The sequence below is a fragment of the Cuculus canorus genome, chromosome 1 (assembly GCF_017976375.1).
Source record: "Cuculus canorus isolate bCucCan1 chromosome 1, bCucCan1.pri, whole genome shotgun sequence".
In the NCBI taxonomy this organism is placed as follows: domain Eukaryota; kingdom Metazoa; phylum Chordata; class Aves; order Cuculiformes; family Cuculidae; genus Cuculus; species Cuculus canorus.
Genome location: NC_071401.1, coordinates 116,020,016 through 116,042,843, shown reverse-complemented (window position 1 = coordinate 116,042,843; position 22,828 = coordinate 116,020,016). Strand labels below are relative to the sequence as shown.

At 37.3% G+C, this 22,828-nt stretch overlaps 1 protein-coding gene across 5 annotated transcripts in view; it reads left to right on the top strand.

The window, feature by feature from the left end:
• The window catches only part of ALCAM (activated leukocyte cell adhesion molecule), a 119,414-nt gene extending 97,897 nt beyond the window's left edge, over positions 1 to 21,517 (top strand). For 4 of the 5 annotated variants that reach the window (XM_054086899.1, XM_054086925.1, XM_054086919.1 and 1 more), the window contains exons 7-16: positions 2,839 to 2,966; positions 4,691 to 4,820; positions 10,612 to 10,724; positions 11,527 to 11,662; positions 11,747 to 11,880; positions 13,258 to 13,390; positions 13,986 to 14,024; positions 14,280 to 14,397; positions 16,337 to 16,393; positions 21,403 to 21,517. In XM_054086899.1, the coding sequence (XP_053942874.1) occupies positions 2,839 to 2,966; positions 4,691 to 4,820; positions 10,612 to 10,724; positions 11,527 to 11,662; positions 11,747 to 11,880; positions 13,258 to 13,390; positions 13,986 to 14,024; positions 14,280 to 14,397; positions 16,337 to 16,393; positions 21,403 to 21,490 (1,076 nt within the window). In that variant the 3' untranslated portion in view covers positions 21,491 to 21,517. The remainder of the gene's footprint in view (positions 1 to 2,838; positions 2,967 to 4,690; positions 4,821 to 10,611; positions 10,725 to 11,526; positions 11,663 to 11,746; positions 11,881 to 13,257; positions 13,391 to 13,985; positions 14,025 to 14,279; positions 14,398 to 16,336; positions 16,394 to 21,402) is intronic. The other variant, XM_054086906.1, reaches the window with a different exon arrangement.
• Positions 21,518 to 22,828: the final 1,311 nt, after the last annotated feature.

Below are 22,828 nucleotides of genomic sequence, written 5' to 3'. Positions count from 1 at the left end.
TGAAGTGTCTGATTTGGGTTTGGTTTTTTTTAATTTAGTTCAGTGATCCTGATTAGTTTTTTTCTTAATAAATGTGATTTTTTTTATGAGTCAGATGAAATGCAGATGAAAACATAATGAGAATCTCCAACTCTAAGAGATGGAAGTCTTTCAGGTTTTTTGTTTCAGATTGACTGTCAAAACTGTCATGGGTTTTGGATCTCTGAAGCACATAGAAAAATATCATAAAAACCTGCTGTTCATTCTGTTATTTAGTGAGATTCTTTGCAACTTATCCATTTATCATAAAGAAGTGGGGAGAACCTGGGTAGAAATATGCTCGCACAGTAGTTTTTTAAAGATCCATTCAGATTTAAGGAATGTTTTACTGAGTATTTTTTAGCTCTTGGTTAGTGCAGGCTCTAGTACTCAAGTGTTTGAGAGGCATTCTGGAAGGAGCCAGGCACTGTAACCTAGTATAAGAAGAGTGAATTAGCTCCTGCTGAGCTGGATGCTATTGGAAAAGAATAACTTCGCTTAGCCAGCAGAGGTTACCATTACCAAAACTTTGCCTCTGGCTTGTAGCGGTAGTGAGCAAGACACAAAAGGAACACAAGTAATACAAGAGAACTCCTGGAGCTGGAGGGTTAGATGGTATCTCAGATATCTGTATTTTCTAGACTCCATTTGTGTTGGGCTCTGCTCAGTGTTAATCAGTGTAAAAAGATTTGTCAGGCTCAATTTCCAATCGTGCCCCATTGTTAAGCATCTGTCTTGATATGGGTGAACTCCTTTACATAAAGATTAGATTCAAAGATGCTTTATACTCGTGCTGCTTCCAGTGCTGTTATTTTTCTCACAATTACACAGAATGATGTCAGTTATGGCCATGGCAGGTCTGGAATAGTAACAGTTACTAAATAACTGACTTTGGTGCTAGCTTCTAGAATTTTGCTCTTGTAGAAAGCAGGTACAAAATCTCGGGTTTACAAAAACACAAGGTAAGATGGGCTTAGCCAGGGATAAGTGCCACAGTGAGGCAAGACACACCTTCACCAGGCTGCTCCTGTTTGTTAGGGAAAGCAAAGGAGCACATTATTCATGCCAAGCAGCATTCAGTACTGCATTGAACACTGTGTCTTCCTGCCATCAGGTTGTATCTTCCTCAGATGGGTAACCTGCTCAGCTTAGAGAGCAACTTAATTAATCTTTTGCTATTTACTTCTGTAGATTTGTTTTTCTTTTCCAGTTTATAGAATAAAATGTAAAAATCATGATTGATTGCAGTAGATAGAGGGATAGGAGGCAAGACTAGTGTTTTGCAAGAATGTAATTATTCTTTTAACTCTGTCCATTTTTAATCCAGTTCTGTTCATCTCTGTGGGAAAATGTATTCCAAATTGAAGTTCTAAAGACCTTTTCATTACAATTCATCCCTTTTGTGTCTTGAGATAAAGCCTGAGCAATCCTAGGTATATTTAGACATTGTTTATGATGACTTCTTCACATTTTGTCACCTTCACATAAACTTGAAAGAAGGAACAACAAGTTTCTGCAGCAGCCAGACTGCCCCTGAAACTGTTTTGGTCCAGCAGCCACCAAGAGGCATACATGTGATTCCTGGCCAGCTACTTCATCACATTTGTTATATTCCACATCGGCCACATGCTGGACTTCTCTTTCTCAAGCAGGCAAAGCTGTGCTTCAGTATTGAAGGTACTGAGATGGGAGCTATTTGGACGTGGAAGGGAGCCAAGGCTATTGCATCTATAGGAAGGAGGATGTGGCTTGTTGAAGCCTGGTACCCCTCCTCCTATGACAAGGAGAGAGATGCTGTGTTAGGGCTCTCAATCATCGAGAGGCCACAGCAGAATGCAGCTCCTGTTATTGATAAGTGCCATAGCAGAAGACAGACATGATGAATGCCTTAAGGATCAGAAGGGTTGTAGAGCTCACAGTTCACTAAACACATAAAATCAACTGTCAGGCAAGGGTTTCTCAGCTGTGTAGATTTTTTTAGTGTCTAATAAGGTGCAGTGTACTGTGTCTTAATGCAAGACTGACATCTTTGGTGGAATTTTATTTATTCATTGAAATTAAAACAGTTATCTGCCCACATCATGTCCTTTAGTTTTGTTCATTTTACTTTGGTTTTGAAGAATTGTATTTAGGCTTCTACTTAGAAAGAATAGCATCTATTAGAGCATCTCTGTCTTTGCCTTAAAAAAATTACTGAAGTAAAATATAAGTTATCGTTCAACTTCACCGAACATGACAGAAGTATGTTACGTTTACAGTTCTGTTGACTACGTTAAGGGTCCTATTATGTTCACCAAATTCATCTTTCTGAAAGCCTGTAGTGATCAGCATTTAGAATAGGCTGAACACAGTCGCTTAGCTCATATTTCTTTCTTTTTAATACAAGAAGGCTCTTGTCTAGTACTAACGCAAGGCATTGAAAGCTTCAGTTGTTTTTCTGATTTCTGCAGTCCCCCAAACAGCAAGCTTTACAGAGTACAAGTTAATACCTCATAATGAAATCACACCATGAAACTGTTCATACTTATCAGGGATTTTTCCTTTTAAGCACAGGACACAGTTATAATCATTGGTGTTTCAGTTACAGGTTGCAAAGAAAAAATGATTTTGATTATATGGCTTCCTTGCACTTAGTTCATTTGCAAAAATATAGAAAGTGTGATTCAACTTCAGTTCTTCTATAAAATGATGTACACATGCAAATACCTTTGCCAGCTCGATGGTAAAATGACATATTCTTCAAACATGAATATTGTATACATAGCCTTACTGTGAGGTTTTTTTCCAAGAAGTGATTAAATGTGTACATTGTTTTCACAGACCCAACAGAGAAGGTGACTATTCAAGTACTGCCACAAAGTAGTGCCATTAAGGAAGGTGATAACATCACTCTGAAGTGCTCAGGAAATGGCAACCCTCCTCCACAGGAGTTCCTGTTTTACATTCCGGTAAGTCCTGCCTTGCTGTCACTGTGTAGTGAAATATTCTGTATCATCCTTTGCTACAGACATTGCTATGTGTCCGTGTAAACATGATTTTAGAACAAATGAAGGAAGGAATTCAGTGCAACTGAAATTGAAGACAGACATCGACCACTACGTCAGACTGAGAACGCTTCATTTGAGTTGGCAAAATATTTTGAAAGAACCTCTCCTTCCCCTCATCTGAAGTTTTTTGGGATTTAGACCTACTAAAAATTGTTAGGCTTCATTTCCCAAGATGAGGTACTTTGATAATAATCAATTTTGACAAAAGGGGTTTAGCACCTTGAATAAAATTACCTTATCTGTTGTCATAACAGCCAAAGATCCAGCAGTGAAAATACAGGATATTAATTCAGCTTTTTTTTGGACTTTCACAGCTTAATCTTTGTGTAATGTTTTTTAATTAATTCATTCATTGTTTGGTGGTATAATGACACAAAAAAGAACCAGTGGGACAGCACAGGAGAAAGTGTAGCACAAATCTGTCAAGTGCATAAGATGCAAATGGAGAAAAATAAAGGCTTTGGTTCTGTTAATCTTCTTAGTATTGGTGAAATCCACAGACAGATGTGGCTTTATATTCTAAGATTCCTAGTTATGCTTCCTATGTCCTGCTTCGCTCTCTTCTATTTTGTAGCCCTTTTTTTGTTCCTATTGCAGTAGTGAGCAGAGCTGATCTTGAGAGAGGCCAAAAGCAGTGGCATGCTTTCAGGTATTTCAAAAACTGCATGTCACCCTTTGAACATAATCCCTATCTACTTTGGACTCCTGGCATGTTTGAATTGCTGAAGAGCAGCAAGGGAAACTAGGAGCTGAAGTCTTCTTATCTCAGAACAGCCATTTAGGTTTAGTGAGTCATCCTAGGAACTCTCACTATATGCCAGGGAAAAAGTGTGTGATATCTTTCCTTGCTCCATGATCACAGTGAGTGAGTTAAACACCCAGTTTGTCTTATCTTCAGTTTCCTGCTACCTAGACGTTTCTCTCAAGGTGAGCTGAAATTGATGGTTTCTTTGCAAGAGTTACAGGTATTGTGACAAACCTGTAGATCTCTTTCTGGATTCAGGGAATCAGGGTTTCATTCTATGCTTGTTTCAAAGATGATCTAAATCAGTCAGTTGGAAAGTGAGGAACTAGAGAGCCAGAAAGCGAAAGTTTCTGGTAATTCAAAATACCAGTTTCCACAGGTAACAGCATGTAAGTCAGTGTATACCTTTGCAGGCTCCATACCTTGATATGGATAGACCAAAGTGTGCTTGTGCTGTTTGAAAATGTGTAATGCAGCACACTTAATTTCATTATTTTTCTTAAATTGAAAATAGCATATCAAATATGGGTTTAGAACACGATTTGTTTTGCTGTTGTAATTTCTCTAGCACTCTTATTTGTAGACTGTTTCAGTCATTTGTTTTCTTCCCATTTTCTTTCTGCTAAACCTTTCAGATATTGTATTTTAATTCTAAGTCATTCAATTAAAGTGTAAGCTTTTAATTGTATGCGTTTTCCAAAACTATGCTGTCATACAGGAAGTAAACCTTAACAATTGTTAATAGACAACTACACTTCAATGATGCTGTGTCTATACATATTTTGGAGTATTTCAGGATCTGTATAATAATAAAAACTTCAACAAAAATGTATGTTTTAGCAGGCCTATATGCAATAAATATTTTGTTTTCCATCCATAGGGAGAAGCAGAAGGTATAAGAAGCTCTGATACTTACATAATGACAGATGTGAGACGAAATGCAACAGGAGAATATAAGTGCTCTCTGACTGACAAAAGCATGATGGACTCTACCACTATCACTGTGCACTGTAAGTCATCGAATTTTGCTCTCCTAGTGGACATAAACCTATCTTATACCTTCTAGGATAATCTCTCTCTGCTTTACTTAGGTAGACTTGTTCAGTTAACCTACTGGAGAACTGACTGATGTGGTTCACCTAAAGTTGTCAGGTCATTTCTTTTTTTGGGTTTTGTTATTTTTTCCTATAGTATTTCCTTTGAAAACCTTAGCTTTCTCAATTCATTGGCTTAGATACAGATTTGCTTTGTGCAACATTTGTATAGTACATAATATTCTTGCACTATTACATACAGTGAAAGTTCTAGTGTTTTATGTTTCACTCATGTGAACATATATACGACAAATTATTCTGCTCCAGCTGTGCCTTAGAATGTACTCAAACACACAAGCTTGCCCATAGTGGTATCCCAGAAGGTCATGCTTCATAGCCAAGTTCAAACTTCACATTAGTCTAGTATCCTTTATCTTATCTCAATGAGGTTAATGTGTAAGGAGTCAGAGAAGAGTCTTAGGAATTCATTATTTTGGCGTAGGACAAATTGCTATTTTCACTTTCCCCAGAGTCGTGAGAGCTATAGAGCTCAGTAAAGTTTCTTTAGCTGTATGCTAGAGAATTTACTCACATTTTATCAGCATCATTTTAAAAGCATCCATTGATCTGGTTGAACCAAGTAAGTAGTGATTGCTCTTTTCAATTGTCGCATTAATCTCTTTATGTTGGAAAACATAGAAGTGGGAACTCTATCATACTTTTTTGTGCTATCACAAGCTGTGAAGAGACACTCAGTCCAATGGTACTAGGTTTCCCCTAGAAGCATTTGTGGTCTGTAGTCTTCCCAGGGGCATAAATACCTTTAATAGTTTACAGGTCAAGAGGGACATGATGGATAATGAAGTTTAAAGGCTTCCAGAGTAGTTATGCTTTACGTAAAAAGAAACTTCATGTCTGTATACTTGATTTCTCTTTTTCCCTTGGAAGAAGTACAGTGCGTGCAGAATGTATCTATATATGAAAAATTACAGTATTCCATTTCACGAATACATTGTATTTAATAAGGTCATCTGTTATTTTCCTAACCACTCCTTCTCTTTGCCAATAGTCAGGGTATGTAATATCCAAAGAGAGTTTGTACTGCTCTGGTAGCTGCCCAGTATCAAAGGTAGCTTGCTGGTAGTTTGTTGTAGTTATAACTGACCCTTTTATTCTTCTCCAAGTGGATTGCACGTCTACTTGTACTTTCATAAACAGTTACTCTAAAGAATGACTTCCTCAGCTCCAAGTTATTTATAACAAGCCAGTTTTTCTTTCTGTGCTATTTTGTCTGCATGTCAGAAAAGCTTTACTACACAAGAGAAGCATGTATTTTCTTGACAGAAGTCTTTCCAGTGTTGGCAGCTAGTGCATCTACTCAGAACTCATAAGCACAATCTGCTCATAAGTACCCTGCTACTTCACTTCACTTAGAGTTTGGGGGGATGGGAGGAAGTGGGGGGTTGTTTCATTTTCATTAAACACCTCTATCTGCAATAAAGCCTTTCTTAAGTGAGGTGCAGTGGCCTCGAGTAATTCTGTAGTTTATGAATACTCAGACGATGCCTTGTCTTTAAGCTTCTTCTGTGTCTTGCTTTATGCTAGTCTAAAGCATTTCTGCAGCATGTGTTCTTTTGAGGAGAACTGTTCTGAAAAAAGTCATAAAACTTATAGATGCTGTATAATATCCTCCTTCATCTCTCAGTTGCTTACTTTATATTAATTTTCTGGCATAACTTACTAATTTTTAGTGCTTTCTCCTTCTAACTTACTTACAAATTTTTACTGTTAGATGTTCAGATTTTTTTGTGCTGCCATGATGTTTTTTATCATTCAAATACTACTTATTAACACCTACCAAGTCCTACTTTTTCTCCTCCTTTTGCTCTGTTGCTTACCTTTTAACATATGGGTGAATATTCCTGTCTATGCTGTTACACTGGGAAAGCCTTTATTCTGAATCAGGGCTTTTTGTTTCCTCACATCTAATGTTGGCACTTCTTTTTTTTTTTTTTTTTTTAATATTTTCACTTCTGAAAAAACAAAACCTGCACAACAAAAAACAGGCAATACAGTAATTCTAGTTTAAGTCTGTCAATCTATTTATAGTAATTTGCTACATTTCAACTGTAGTGCTTTAGTGCTTTTTCCCAAACAGATTTATTGAGCATTATAGTTACACTGGTTCCTTTCACTGTCTAAGTAGAGAAAGCTTCTTGCTGATATGAGAATACATTAGCACTTTATAACCCTTAAATATTGTTGTAGCAAAATATTCTGGCTCAATACCAAGCTCTTTTTCTACAATGAATAGAGATTATGAGATCCATAGAAAGCTGAAAATCGACATTAAAATATCCAAGTTACACATAATGGGAAACAGTACCTTGTTAAAGCAAGTTTTGAGGGGGAGAGAGAAGGGCTCTTCCTTACCCACAGAACGCAATGGACAGACTGGACATCCTGGGCTGTTGCCCTCAGAGCAGGTGCAGGATCCGTGCAGCAAAGTCCTGGTTTAAAGTCCAGCAAAACTATGTGTTTATAGTTGGCATGATTTGGCCCTCAACAGAGGGAGCAACAGAACAGGATTTACTTTGTGAATGTGGCTTTTTTACACTAGGTTGTTAATTTTCTTCCATCTCTGTGCCTTGAATGAGTTTGGCCAGGATCAGATGAGCAAAACTGACGGACGCCAGGAAGAAAAGGGAGGGGGCCATGGCAGAACCTGTTTACAAGCACTAAAACTGCTCTAGAAGCTCACCATGTGCGAGGCAAGCCAGGCACCTAGGAATAGTGGGATGGGTGCACCTTCCCTAAGCTACGAAGCAGCAGGTGACTGTTTCAGCCCACAGTCCCTTTTCTTTATCTTTTGCTAGAATTGTTTCTGCAGTAGGGCTGTGGAACTTCATAGTGATACTTTACTTTCTGCTAAGTAGTGTTTTCTGGGGAAATAGGTTTGCAAACCATCCAGTAAATTAAGTGGTTTAGAAATTCAGCATTTGTGTTTCTCCACAGGTAATTTTTAAAGTCTTTCCTGGTTTATGGATATATTGAAAATACAGGGGAAATCACCTATTGAATGTTGCATGGAAAAAAAAATAATCTATTCTAAGTATATATACCAGAAGCTTCTGGTTGTCTCCTAGTATGTTTAGGGAATTCAGACTACAGGCAAGTTCTGTGCATAGTTTGCCCAGTCTTGGCACAGTATTCTTTCGGAATGCTCCTTTAAATGCTGGGAGCCTGTCCTATATGTGCAATACAGTTTCAAAACTGAGATGTTTACTCCAGTCTTCCTCACATTAATTCCATGCCTCTCGCATATGATGTGGTAATAGATGCAGAATGCACTGTTTGCTTCTTCCCTATGCTACTTGGTATGCGAAGACAGTACTGAAATCAGTGCAAGACTTCAAGTGAGACTACATTAAGAGCTAGCATATATTGAAAATGGTGCCTGATGAGAAGTTTGTTTATGAAGAACATTTCAAAGCCAAACAGGAAATGTATGGAAAATTCTTGCAGCAAAGTTTTTCTTTCAATGGCAAGTAAAATTAATTTTGACAGTCTTCTGTATGCAAGAAATAATTTCTTCTCATACCTCTGCACCTGGAAGACATTATTTACTAATGCACCATATAAGTTGTGAGGTAAAAGTATTTACTTCACATTTCTTTGTGGACCCTACAGATAAACTGACGGAATATTAATCCAAATCAAATTGCTTTCCTTCCTAGAGGGGATCCTATGTTAAACAGTAGCTTAATTTTGTACTTGCCTCATAAATCATTTTACAAGTACTGCTCTGAGCTATGCAGTTCATCTCGCACACCATAAGTTTTCCTGAACTTCTATAGCAACCAAGACCACTGTGTGAGAGGAATTGTAGTTATAGTTATACCACAAAAAAGGAGGGGGTGCTACCCTGAAGGAACACTAGGTCGAAGGATTGCTCTGGGCTCGGTGTCAGTTTTACCTGAGATGAAGGCCAAAAATTTAATGAGTTTCTGCTTCTTGTGACCTGAGAAGAGTCCCTCTGGTATGATCTTCGATGATCTCTTGGGCTTGAGGTGCTGTCTTTCATCAAAGTAAAAAGGTCTAAGTAGGTGTTGAAGGAAAGTCACCCTGAGGAGGTAAAAAAAAAAAAAAAAATCTTTTCTTCAGCCACCCTTCTGCTTTGGTAGTATGTGTTCAAGAATAACAAAGCAATATGAAACACATCCCATGCACCACCTGAATTTACACACAAATGCTCACTGGCTGAGTCCTGTCTTTATTAGTTTGTTTATTTATTTTTCGTTCTGGAAGCAATGATAAGATCTGGAGAATCTTTCTAGTTTGGTTGCATTTACTAATTTGGAGAGTCAGGAGGAGAAATCCCCTTAGGAATAAAGAAAGAAAATGCCATTTTATCTCTTCAGTAAATTCTTTGCTTTACTCATGCATAGATGAAAGTATCGTTCTTATGACCTCTCGGACTAGGCATTATACTCATAACACAGATAAAAATGCAGACTAATAGTACAGGATGGCCCCTAGTTGTTTCCTGAAGTTCTGCTTTTAATTATAATGGTGTTCCCAGGGCAACCACTGAATGAAGGCAGTAGCGAAGTTCACTGTTTTGTTAAGGGAAACCCACTGTTTTGTCCTTTCCTCTACCAACTGTGATTTTGCCTTGAGACTTTTTTAAACTCTGCTTAAAAGCCAAAAGAATGTTCCGCAGTCCTTTTCCAGCAAGTACTATATTTGTAATGAAATCATGTGTGCTTACCATTTGAGAGTGTGTGTATGCATCTGTGATAGTCATTCGACCAGGAAACTTGGCTTACAAGCAAGGCACTGTGAGAAGGAAAGCAAAATAGAAGTTTAGCTTGGCAAACCCTGCCAAAATGTTTCTTTTGATGTAGGATTTTTTTTTTTTCTTTAAAGAAATTACTAGCCCACCAAATCCACATACTAAGAAAAGAACTAGAGGAGTGTTTCCTGACCTTTCTGTTACTGGCTCTCACCTTGCATTGTGTCAAACACTATCACTGACTGCAGTTTCCCTGGAACTGAAACAGGTCAAGCAAAGCTTGGACTCCACTTACACAAAAATGGCTTTTTAAGTTACAAATTAAAACAAATAAATCAAAGGGCCTCGTGCCTGGCCTCCCAAGCCTATAATTCAGACTTCTTACCCCTTCAGTCAATATTCTGTCTCACACACACTATATTGACCATCCTTATCCTCTCCAGATGCTGAGGATAAAAATCAACTTGTTTTATCACATTCAACAAAGTTATGCCTTGTCCTCCTGTCTTCTTCTCCACACTTACAGCTTAGGTTAACCTGTCCCCCCTCCATGAATCCCACTCTGAAGTTACGTTTTTACCTGGCCCGTAGCAAGCTACCCTTACAGCAACCTGTGCTTTCCCTTCCAAGATGCACATACTGCTTTGTGAAGTATTCCTTCAGTTGCTTGTACCTTGTCTGTCATTCCATCAGGAGTAGAAGGTGAAAAAATTATCCATTTGTCTAGTGATAAGTGATTTTTTGCTTTACCTTTTAGCCTATAATTACAGCAAAAATGTGAATGTTCTGCAATGCCTACTTTTTAATTATTCTCTCTTCTCCCTTACTTGTAAAACTGACTTAGATTTTATTGAAGAAATGAAATCTTGAATTTAATGAGCGCAATTAGCTGCATTTTCTTTCCTTGGTAAGCCTTTGAAATGGGACAGGCTTTCTGAGATTAACTTTTGACAAATATTCTTTCTATCTCAGATTTGGATTTGCAGCTTACTCCTAGTGGAGAAGTCACAAAACAGATTGGAGAGGCTCTGCCTGTGTCATGCACGATTTCTTCTAGTAAAAATGCAACTGTGTTTTGGTCAAAGGTCAGTAATTCATCTACTTCACACTTCATCTGAGTGTTCACCTCTACAATATTTCTGTTGCTACTTCACTGTTTTGGAAGGAATGAAGGAAGACATTTGTTTGGCTTTTTAAAGAATATTATTAAAATTATTCTCCCACATATTGCTAAAATGAGAGCGGCTGGCTCAGGTACATGACTGAAAGTAGTTACTGTATTTATCGGCTGTTTTAAAATGGAGAAAAGTGCTTCTAAGATGGAAAGCCCATTTGGAGGAATTTGGATTCATTGTTCATTTTCTTAGAGGCGAGCTTAGTCTTGATGTTTCAATAAACATAATAAAAGGGCAAGGCGGGTTGAGAGATTAGATGTAACAACTGGTGTTCAGTGGCTGGTGAAAAAGGTAGCCATCATAGTAAATTAAACCTGTGAAGCTGGAAACGAAAAATAATATTTGGTCGTTCAATAACACATGTTGATCTAATAAGCCTGGTTCCTAGAAGAGAGCTATTTTTCTTGTACATATTGTACCACTAGTATTTTTGTCTAGCCTACTAGAAATGCTCAGAACAGTTGATCTCATCTCTGCCCTTGACTCAAAAGTGAAGAAGGGAGGTGAGTTTTATAAACCTCCAGTAGTTTCCACTTTTCATGGTGTCATATTGCTGTCAGCTATTCAAAAGCAGTTATTAATGGGGGAATACTTTAAGAGTGAGGCTCTAACTTATCCACGTATGTGAAAAATTCTGTTGATAGTAGTCACAATTGTAATTTAGAGGTTATTGTATTCCAAGTACACAGGAATTAACTCCTTATTTCATCAGGACAATACCAGAATGCCAACAAGTCCATCATTTTCAAGTCTTCAGTATCAAGATGCTGGAAACTACATCTGCGCTACGACTTTGCAGGGTGTTGAAGGGTTGCAGAAAAGAAAGACACTTAAACTTATTGTGGAAGGTAAGGGAACAGGTAGCTATGAAAATTAATTTCCTTTAATGTCCTTTTCAAACAAAGTGGTTAACTGTAATATTATTCTTGTAGGAAAACCTCAAATCAAAATGACAAAGAAAACAAACACAAATAGAATGTCTAAAACTATTATCTGCCATGTGGAAGGTTTCCCCAAACCAGCAGTGCAATGGACAGTTACTGGTAGCGGAAGCATCATAAATAAAGCAAGTATCTTTCTTATTACTTTATTCACCAAATGATAGTGCGTAGAAGGTGCTATTTAAAATCAGTGCTTTCCTGGTAGTGAGATTGAAGAAACTAAGTCTATTTCATTTATCTAAGAGAAGGTTAAGTGGTAGTTGTAGCTACATGATACCTACATGAATGATTTCTGATGATAAAAGTCTTCTGAATAGAGCAGGTGAAGGCACAGAAGATCCACTGGCTGCAAGCCAAAGCTGGAAGGGAAAAGAAAAGATTACAAATGAAATATGCATTTTTAAGTGAGAGTACTTAGTCATTTTATCTGGGTAATGTGGTGATTTTGCCATTGTGTAAAGAAATTACAAATAATGATGGAACTGTAGAACTTACATTGGAAAGCAAATGGGTACCTGATCTAGGAATTAATTAGGTGATATGTAATGAAATGTGGTAAGTACAAGTCAGAAAATATGGCCAATATAGTTTCTTATGGGCTTTGCAATTTTTATCCTAATTTTTATAGGGTTTTTCGTGTGGTTATGCCTTCAGTGCCTTACTGGAAACTGACCCATAATGCGGTTATCCTGGGGAGAAATAAGGAGCACCCATAGGCAGCAGCAAAAATACTTGGAAAATAAAGTAAACTTGAAGTATTTTCATATTGATTACCAAATCACAAAGCGTTGCCACATTTTGCCTTAGAAGGAAAGATAAATGAGACATCTATGCAAGCAGTCAGAGACTGGAAGTAAAAAACATGGTGCTCCTGTAGATTTCATTACTCCATTGCGTTTTGCTTTAATCCTACAGAACCTATGTATAGCTGTCAAAATTAATCCATTAAGTTGAAACTACAGGGCAGGAATTGTCTTGAAGTTACATAAATGCTTGAAAGTAATTTTCTCTGGGTGTTGTATTAAGACTAAGAATGATGTACAGAAAATTTAATTAACAACTTCACATCACTATTACAAAACTGATACAGCAGGTACCACTAATTACACATAACTTGGCAAAATAATGCTTGGTGTGGAAACAACTTGGAATGATAGAAACTGGAAAATTTAAAGTAAAGTATTTAAATTATCTTCCTTACAAAGATATAAATAAAACACAGCGAGATGGAAAGAAATGAGAACTTACAAGTTTGGTGTGTGGGTTTTCTTGAAGAATTTTGTCACTTGAAATATTTTTTAGTCAAAAGAAACAAAAGCAATTGCAGAATGTGGTTAACTTTCTCAGAAATGCCTCTATCATGCAATAAGGCATTATTTCTGTTGTTATTGCTTAGAAAACTGAAGTATTAGTTGAATGTTATTTCCCTCTGAATATTTTCAATGTGTATTACAGGTAATGCATTCTTGAAAGACAGTAATCTTCAATTTTTACCTTTTCAGACAGAGGAGACCAGATATGTTAATGGAAAATTCTCCAGCAAAATTGTAATTGCTCCTGAGGAAAATGTGACTTTAACTTGCACTGCAGAAAATCAGCTAGAAAGGACTGTAACCTCCCTGAACGTCTCTGCTAGTGAGTGTCTTCTAAAGTCCTTTTCCTTAAAGTTGTATTTTCACATAAAGTACCCACACTTCATGCTCATATGAAGAGTAGGTCTGCATAGTAATGTTGCTTCTAAGATTTTTAACCTTTTATCTGAAGTCAAACAATTGTCTTCCACTCTGGATCGGTAATACATAATAGTTATTGATAGCTTTCTGGATGAAGTCACTTAGTCTTCACGACTTTCTTGGCTAGCTGTATCATTTCTGCATTATATTATTTACTTCTGGAAATAATTCTACAAAATAATTCTACAATATAATAGAAAAAATTGGAAAATAATACATTCTTTATGAAGGGAAAAGTCTTTATTTATTACTAAATTAACAGCATCTTTTATTCTGCAAATTCCAGTTTGTTTTTATTGGTATGACTTAATTCAGAAATCAGCCACAGATTTAGAAGGGTAGTTTAGACTTATTCTTAATGATAAAATTTAATACCTTCTTGTTTGGCAAACACTGCATTAAATTTCATTGTTCCTGTCATTGTTGCAAATAGGCAATTAAATGTGATGTTGAAATATAACACATTTTGTCTTTAATTTTAACATTTTTCATTTCAGTAAGTATTCCAGAATATGATGAGCCAGAGGATAGAAATGGTATGTATCATTTTCTATCTCCGTAACCCTTTCTGAGTTCAAGACCTATGTAGTGTCACTGAACAATTTCAGTTCCCATAGTCCCTTAAAGTTGGACTCTATTTAAAATAGCTAGTGCTATGATTGACTAAGAATGTTAGGTTTTTTTAATTTTTACTTTCTGACCCCTTTTCTTGTTTCTGATGGAAATTCTTTAGTAGTATAATGTTTTACCTTATCATAGGTCACCTCGTTAACTTTTCTTCTTTGCTTCAGATGACAGCAGCGAAAAGGTTAATGACCAGGCAAAACTAATAGTGGGGATTGTCGTTGGTCTTCTGCTGGTTGCTCTGGTTGCAGGTGTTGTCTACTGGCTCTATGTGAAGAAATCAAAGTAAGGATTTAAGGAAAACTTGCTACTAAATAGAAAAAAAAACATTATAAGTAGGAATGTATGTTTATCTGTTTTCCTTCCTGCAGCATTCCATTAATCTGAGTGGGTGGAAGTTGTTACAATTAGGTGCATTTAGTAGAGAAAGATGAGGTACCCCTGATCAGCTCTTCTCAATGCTTAACAAGATTAATCTCCTGGAGGTGGGGCTCCAAGACTTTTATAGATGAACACATGTAATGAAGTTCCGTTTCCTGACAGTCAACTCTGTACTGATTCTTGCATTGAAATATCGTACTGCTACTTAATTGTGGGATGTTACCTCTGTGTGGCTTTACTGGTACTAGAAACTGTCTTCGTTTATAAGAAGGGTAGCTCGTTTGCTTTAAAAACAGAATAAATCACAGAGTATGTCTAAACCATGTCAGGGGGAGAAGAGGGATCTTTAATTCATTTGTTCAAGGATACTTTGAGACTTCTGAAGTAAAATTGGTAAAGAGAGACCTTGTGCTGCTGAAAAACTAGAAGCTATCATCCAAATCAATATGTTTTAACCACCCTATGTATAGAACAGGATTTGCCAGTGAGTCCTTCTTGCTTTCAAATTTCTTTATTACTACTCAGGCTCACTTTAGAAAATAGATTGAATGATCTCGAAAAGTAACTATGTTTCTCCATCCTTTTAAAGATGGCCATGACTATATGCCATTTAGCATTGTCGCCATAAATTTGTCTCCAGGGAGAAGTGAGGGCAGCTTGCTCTCTGAAGGGATCCTTACAGCTGCTTCTTAACAGGGAAGATTAAAGTTGTAATGCACAAACCATTACAGGTATAGAAGCAGTCTTAAAGTTCAGTTGTTCTTTCTGTGACCTTTCATTAGATCAAATGAGATCTAAACTATACCAGTGGGATTTTACTATGAACAAATGTGTTTTCATTGATGTGGAAGTACAAGAAATTCTCCATCTGCTTGCAAATACTCTTTTTTGTATATTACATAAGTATTTTACTCTAGCCATAACTGAGCAGGTTTTGGTTTTCAGATAATTAATTGCTATGAATTTCCTAAGCACAGAACCGCATTCAGATATTATACAGGAAAAAAAGCATGAATTTTTTGCAAAGGTTATGCTTAATTTTGTAGAAATTGAAAAGTACTAATAATGTCGAGCTCTTCCTCCCACATTTTACTACTAGAGTAATAATGTCTAGAATCATTTTCTTTTGTCTTACCTTTTGAATGTGAGAATGTGGAATCATGCAACTGTGATTGACTGGTTTGGGATTTTTTCACAAGAGGTGGTTTGAGTATAAGGAGGGCAGAGAAGGTTATATATCTTTTCTTGTATCATTAAGTAATGTGGAGAGAGAAAACAAGAATCTTTGAATATAGGGTGCCCCTTGCTGAGATGAGTTTGTGACTTAAGATAACTTTTCAGCTTCAAAGAAAGGATACAGCACATTCTAAATGGGCAGCACTTCTTTTCCTTATGTTTAAATACGTTCTAAAAGCTTAGAATAAAAATTAGAGCTAGCATTGATTAGACAGGTTCACTGGGAACAAAATGAAAATCCCTTTATAGTTAAATAATAGTGTTCATATTTGATACGTGGTTGCTGGCCTCTGAAATCCTTAAAAATGCATCATCACTGACAGTCTCCTGTTCTCAGCGTATATTTACCTGGATCTGTTGTTATCCTCCCTGCTTTCTGCACATCATACTTGGAAGAGCAAGCAGATTGTCAGTACCTATTCTGAAAAAAGTTTTCAGCAGGAATTGTAGCCTAGATACCAAAGTGGACTTGGCAAAAAACACTTTACACCTTTAGACACAACATGTGTCTAATCAGAACCCCCATCTCTATACAGGCCAACAATGTTAATAGTTATTTTTTGAACCCACTCTTGAGCAGTAACTCACCTAATCTCTATCCCTGAAGTGACACCAAAGGAAAGTCTGAGAAGGCAGCAGCACAGAACTTTCCAAGTCTGCCGAGGCAAGAAAAACATTACTTTTTTCATTATTGGTGTTGTGATTTGTATAATCTTCTATTGTCTTGTCATCCTCACTAAGCAGGAATTATACTTGTAGCCTTGGGATATATTCACAATAATTCACTTATATAGTTATTCACTGCCTCAGCACCACTTGATGCAAAAGCTGATTATTGCCACATATTATTTCACTATGTATATTATCCCACAAATCAGAGACTCATCCATATTCCACATCCCTCAGCCAGCTCCGTCTTGAATAAAGAGTGGAGGCTACCTACCCCAGCATGCTATGTTTCTCCTTCATCTGAGCAGAAGGCCAAAGACTTGTTTTCTATAGTTTTCTCCTTTTTACAAAAAGGATATTTTAAACAAATTTAAACTAGTTTAATTTAAATTAATTAAGCTATTATTTTAAACTAGTAATTTAAATTATTATAATTAATTTGCACCAAACAGAATATAACCTAGCATTTCAGAATCTTTCTAAAATTTTAGTGTCAGACACAGTCAGGTGTTTTTAGGACACTCATCATCAGTTAATTCTTCACATATGGAATTTTCGCCTTGCCAGAAACAGATGAGTACAGAACAAATGAAAAGTTTAGAATGAAAATACTGTACCCAACACCCTGTATCCCTCTTCTCTAGATACAGAAGTTCTGTATATGGATTGGACTTCTGTCCCATTTTTACTCCTTGGGCTTGGAGGTGTATAAATTTCAAGTCACGTGACACTAGAAATGGTTTAAAATGCAGTGAGGAAAAAGTGAGCTGAGGAAATCAAAGCACAGCAGCAGTTTTAAGATTGTTCATACTCAGAGCACACCAAACTCTTGAAGTTCTTCTTAGGTCAGAGTAATCAAGAATGTTACAAGTGTCTCTGAAACTGAACACTTGAAGCATAACAATTCTGCTTTGCTGATACTTTATAAGAAACTGGCATATGAATCCAAACACGGCAGACCAAATAAATAGGAAACTCGCAGTATGCTTTGAACAAGACTCATCATTTTCTTTGTGCCGTTCCCTTCCAGCGAAAAAATAGTGTTATAAACATCTCTGAAAGTGGAAGTTTATGTCACAAATCTTCGATGAAGTGGCAAAATTTAAAAAATGGTCACTCATTTCCTGACAACTAGAGTATTTTTCTAATATTGTCTTTTTTCTTACTGATGGACATTTAAAAATAATTGGAGGAAGTGGAAGGCAAGATTGAGGTAAATAGAGGTTGTAGATAATCCAGATGTGGATGTATAACACCATTAGCTCCTAGAAAATGTTTTACAGTGGTGCAGTTAAATATTCAATGTGCCTTTCAGAAGTAATTCATGCTTTAATAAAATTGGTGGCTCTTGCTTCATCACCTAGAACTACACTGATGTGTGTTCTCTTACCTGTCATTATGGCAAGTTTGGGTAACAAGGACGAAGAGCAGTGCAGATTTTACACTTTAAAAAGTGTTGAAGGTGAGGCCTATACTTGTGAGATTATGAGAAATCAGGAATTAAAACCCAACAACAATTTCTGGGTCATCTGTATGCAGTCTGTATTTACTCTACAGCAGGCAAAACAATTAAGATGGTCTTTATTAAAACCAACAGTATGAACAGTGTCTGAAAAAGTCCATGAAAATAGTGGCCCTTCAGCACACACAGTCTCCAAAGAGAACTAAGAACCTCACTTTGGTAATACTCATAGAGATATATTGATTATCAGGATTCCCTGAGAATAATTGTTTTCCTGAAGAGCAAGCATGGATAAATGTAAAATATAAATCATAATTTTAGCAAAAGCTTGGAATGATCCATGATTTACAAATGAATTTAAAAACAGTTGGGAGAGGAATAAGTAAACTCATATTCATACAACCGACTTCTCATTCCTCAGAACAATATGGCCAGAGCAGGCTAAGTCATAAGCTTTCTTTGTGGAGCTGTAGATAGTGTTGAAGCGTGAGATGGCCTGGGCAAAGTAGGCTGGCTGTCTTGCCCTTTTTGGCAATTCCTCAGGAATATTTCCATCCTTCTGAACCGTGTTACCCAGCTGCTCAAGTATCATCAGGAAGCCACTCTTGAGCTGCAAATGGAGCAAGCCGACAGGACTTAATGCACGAAAAAGTAAGGAACAATTGGGTTTGAATGTTAAGCTGGCAAAGGACCATTTGTCCTGTGCCTCAGGTCACCCCAGGAAGTGATGGAAACCATGTTTTGAGCCATTTCTCTGTTACAAACACAGGACACGTCTGTCGAGCCCTGAGGATTGGTGCTATGCCAGCATCGCCTATTCCTCCGCTGTTGGCAGAGCACTGCCAGGGGATCACAGTGCTGCAACTCAGTGCAAAATCAATCTTCTGTCTCTTAATTCTGTAGATAGCTAAAAAAGGCAGCAATATTGCTTGACCTGAGATGGTGAATCTGCCTGGATATCAGTGTTTGGGGAACAAACAAAAAAACGGTGGTAAGATCACTGAACCACCAGAATTAAACTGCTGTATTTCAGTCTCTGTCACTGAAAATCTAAATCCATCTGCTTGTCAGACATGAAAAACAGCTGCTGCTCTCATTTCAAGCAAGTGTTATGTGCCATCCTCCGAAGGACTTCTGGATTGCCTGCCTCATTCAAAATCATGGTGCTGCCTTTTAAATCCCCCATTTTCACCCTTTCTGGCCTTAGGAAAACAGAGGTGACATTTATCAATGGGAACAGTTTCATTGAATGCAGAACTAAAATAGAACACTTGAAAAATCAAGACCTGATCACATTGCAGAGCCTCCTACGTTGAGTCACAGAGTAATTTTAACCTAACCCAAGACCAGTGATGTTAGTTTCAGTTCCCTCTGCTGTTAAATGTCAGGTCATGTGAAATCCAGTCTGCCTTGTGCACTGTAAAACTCTTGATAAGAGGCCAAAATAAAAAGGATCACACTGAGACATGCCAATAGTCTGTCCAGCCCACTCTCTTGTCTCCAAGACCAGACATAACTTTAAGAGTTACATGAGGGCAGACATGCATAATACTGCTTTCTTTCCTCCAATTCATTTCAGCTCAGGTAATTGCCAGAGTCCCGGTTCTTTCAGCTTTTCATCTCATTCTCCACTGCCTCCAGTTTTGGAAGGCTTATTTATGGAAAAGGTTCATTACCCCCATGACAAGCAAAATCCTGTGCTCTACCTAAAACTTTTTTTTTTTTTTTAAAGTTTTTTAATTTTACAGGATATTTTGAGGGTTTGTTTCTTTTTTATTAGGATTAGAGAGATTTGTGAAAAGTTATTAAGATCACAGAAGGTCAGTCTCTACCAGAGCACTGAATTTTCTTCTTCATTGCATCTTACATTCTTCCCTTCTGTGCACATCACGTGTTTCAGGTCTTGAATACCAGAATAAAGTAGCGAGTTACTGCATAATAGAAACTTACCGCTTTAGAACAAGTATTTTGTCATATGATCTCAGCATTTTAAAAGTTAAATTTGCCTGCAATAAACTTGTTTGCATCTTTGCAGTAAGATCAGCTCAGCACAGGCACCTTCCTGCAAACATAAACAGAGGCACTCTAAAACCACTGGTAAAAGTTCAGCGTAGCTTTTAATCATTAAAACTTACAGGTACTCAGGAAATAACCTACTCTAAAATGAAACAGATTTTAGAATGGTTCCAGTCAATGTAATCAGGGGGATTTGGGCACAGAATCCCATGTCTCCCTGGCACTCCACCTCCCACACTGCTCCTCAACCCTGAGAGCAGCATTTCAGCAGTGCTCCCAGAGGTTTTGAAGGCTAGGTGTGTTTGCATCACAAGCTTTTCTGAGACAGGGACTAAACTATATTCTCTTAACAATGCTGTTCAAGGTTACTTCAACTCAGGGCTCACATAGTGCTTAGTCACTGCTAGTGGCCTTTGCTCAGATGGAGGATGCGCACAGAAACATCCACTAGCAAAAACTCAGATTAGAAGGTTTGGGAGGTACATACCTGCATGGTGTCAAGCGTGACATGTCACACTATCTTGCTAACCTGTGTCTTCATTGTATTTTGCAAGTCAGTGTCACTATGAGTCTTCACCCTGAAGCAAGGGTGAGCATATGCATGAGCCTGTCACAACACACGTTACTTTTCTGCAGGGGAAACAAGTTATCCGCAGAGAAATGTGTGTACTATAATCTGCTTTGACGCAAGGGATTTACTTTGTCCCACTCAAACACGTTTGCCCATTTACATTTTAAAAATTGCGGCCTTCAAAATGTTATCGCAACACTGCAGGATTCTTTCACCTTGGCAGACAGCGAGGCTTCTCACACATAAATGAATGGCTTAGTGGTTTTATTGTGCTAAGCTAAACTAAGCACTTAACTCATTAATTCATCTCCACTACTTGTATTAAGGAAGTTCTATTTTAAATGAGATATACCTCTTTTTTTTTCCTCCCACAAACATTTAGACAGTCTCTTCTTTACCCAAAGCTTGTTAGTCATAGCTAGCACAGCTCTAGAAGCCAGAGCGCGTTTTTTTTTTTCACGTTGCCAGAATTTTCATTAACTTCTTCACAGTTAAAGAGCTTCCGTTTGGCATGGCCTCTGAAAGTCGTATTACTACAAGTACACAGAAGATTGCTATGTTGATCAGGGTATCTTAGCCATACTTGTAATGTTTTAGTGTGCCTTAGAGCAAACTCTTGTTTATTGAAACAAGATACACAATTAATTTGTCAAGAAACATGGAGCTGCACAATGGGTTTAACCTTACTAAATGCCTGGTAGCTCAGAATAATTCTGAAATCCTCAAGAAGTAAATCAAAGATACACAGCCCTACTGCAACAGTTCCTGCAGTACTAATGCTGTTGGGGAACCGGTGCTGTTGGCCTACAGACATGTGTAAGCCTATTGCTCTGCTCAGAACAGAAGTCTAGGAGTTTTCTGTTTTACTGAGAGGGGAAGAGGCAATGTTGCTAATGTGAGGATGGAAGAAAATGCTGTAGACATGCAAAAAAAATGACCTTTTTTTCCATTATAGGACGGCATCAAAACATGTAGACAAAGATCTTGGGAATATAGAAGAAAACAAAAAATTAGAAGAAAACAATCATAAATCTGAAACTTAAGAGAAAACGTGTCAGTTACCGTTGCAGGTAAGTGTTTCATACTGCAGTATTTAACATCTCTTTGTACACCGTTTCTCTCCAGCAATCACAGTGGTGTCTTGGATGGAGTCCATTGCTCACCTTCTAGCCATTAGGCAGTGGAGTAATTTTAAGTGGTGCAGTGTTAGGACAGACAGACTCAAGCCCCTGGCCAATTAAGAATTCATACCTGCATATGGCCATATTAAAGAAGCCTTACATTTAGACAATTTAGTACTTGGCTTTATATTAATCTACATACTTGGGAAAATGTAAACACAAATTTGCATAATATATCACTGTGGTATATATATGTGTGTGTTTGTGTGTGTGAATGTATGTATATGAAAAGTATGCTTAAGTATAGTTTAGAAGGTCTTGAGTTATGACTTGAAATAACAGGAACCTTATTCCCTTACTGGAAGCAACACTTTCTAAGTCTTTGGTCAGCTTTATTCATCATCACTGTGAGAGTCATGAAAGTTAGAACAAAATCATTCTTTTACTCAAGATTTAACATAGTCATACTATTATCGATTTTATCCTGGACAGGGATGCTGTCTATTAAGTTAGTAGCAATGCAACAAGTATGACAGTTTCTTAAACTGAGATCTATGTAAAATAAACTCTGTACAAATAATTAGGCAGATGCAGAATTTCTGTAAGGAATTGCAGGAGCATTACAGAGCACCAACAGCACCATCCAGTGTTCACATATATATACACCACTGCTACGTGTGCGCCACTGCTGTTTCTCTCCCCTTCATACCCAATGTAGATTTGGACCGCTTTTCTTGCCAATGAAGGCCATTTTAAATGAACACTGTGGTACAACAGTGTGGAGAATAGCTAACTACATTGAGGTTTCTTGAGTTTAGTCATCAACTCTTCTGAAAAATGACAGTAGTAAGAGTTCAGTGCTGGTGCATTTAGATAAGGAGATATTTGTTTAAATAAGAAGGACTATCTTTAGTAATAACTTTAATATGTTAGTATTGTTTGAAATTGTAAAGTACAAGGCACTATTTTTGCAATAATTACTTGGAATTCACTAGGCAGGGTGATTTTGCAGTACAGAAAGAAATGGAGCATTGTGGTATGCACTTCTTTACTAGTTTGAAAGAGAGAGTTGGGAATGCCAAAATTCTGCCCTAGGAATGATTTAAAAGTGGAAGATAAGTCTGGATTTTGAAAAAGTTGCACTGTAAATACCCAGCATCTCTCCTACAATTCTGTGGGAAATTCTATAATCTTTTTTGGGTAGGACTTGTTTTGTTTTTTTTTTTTTTCCTATGCTTGATACCTTCTGCAACATTGCAA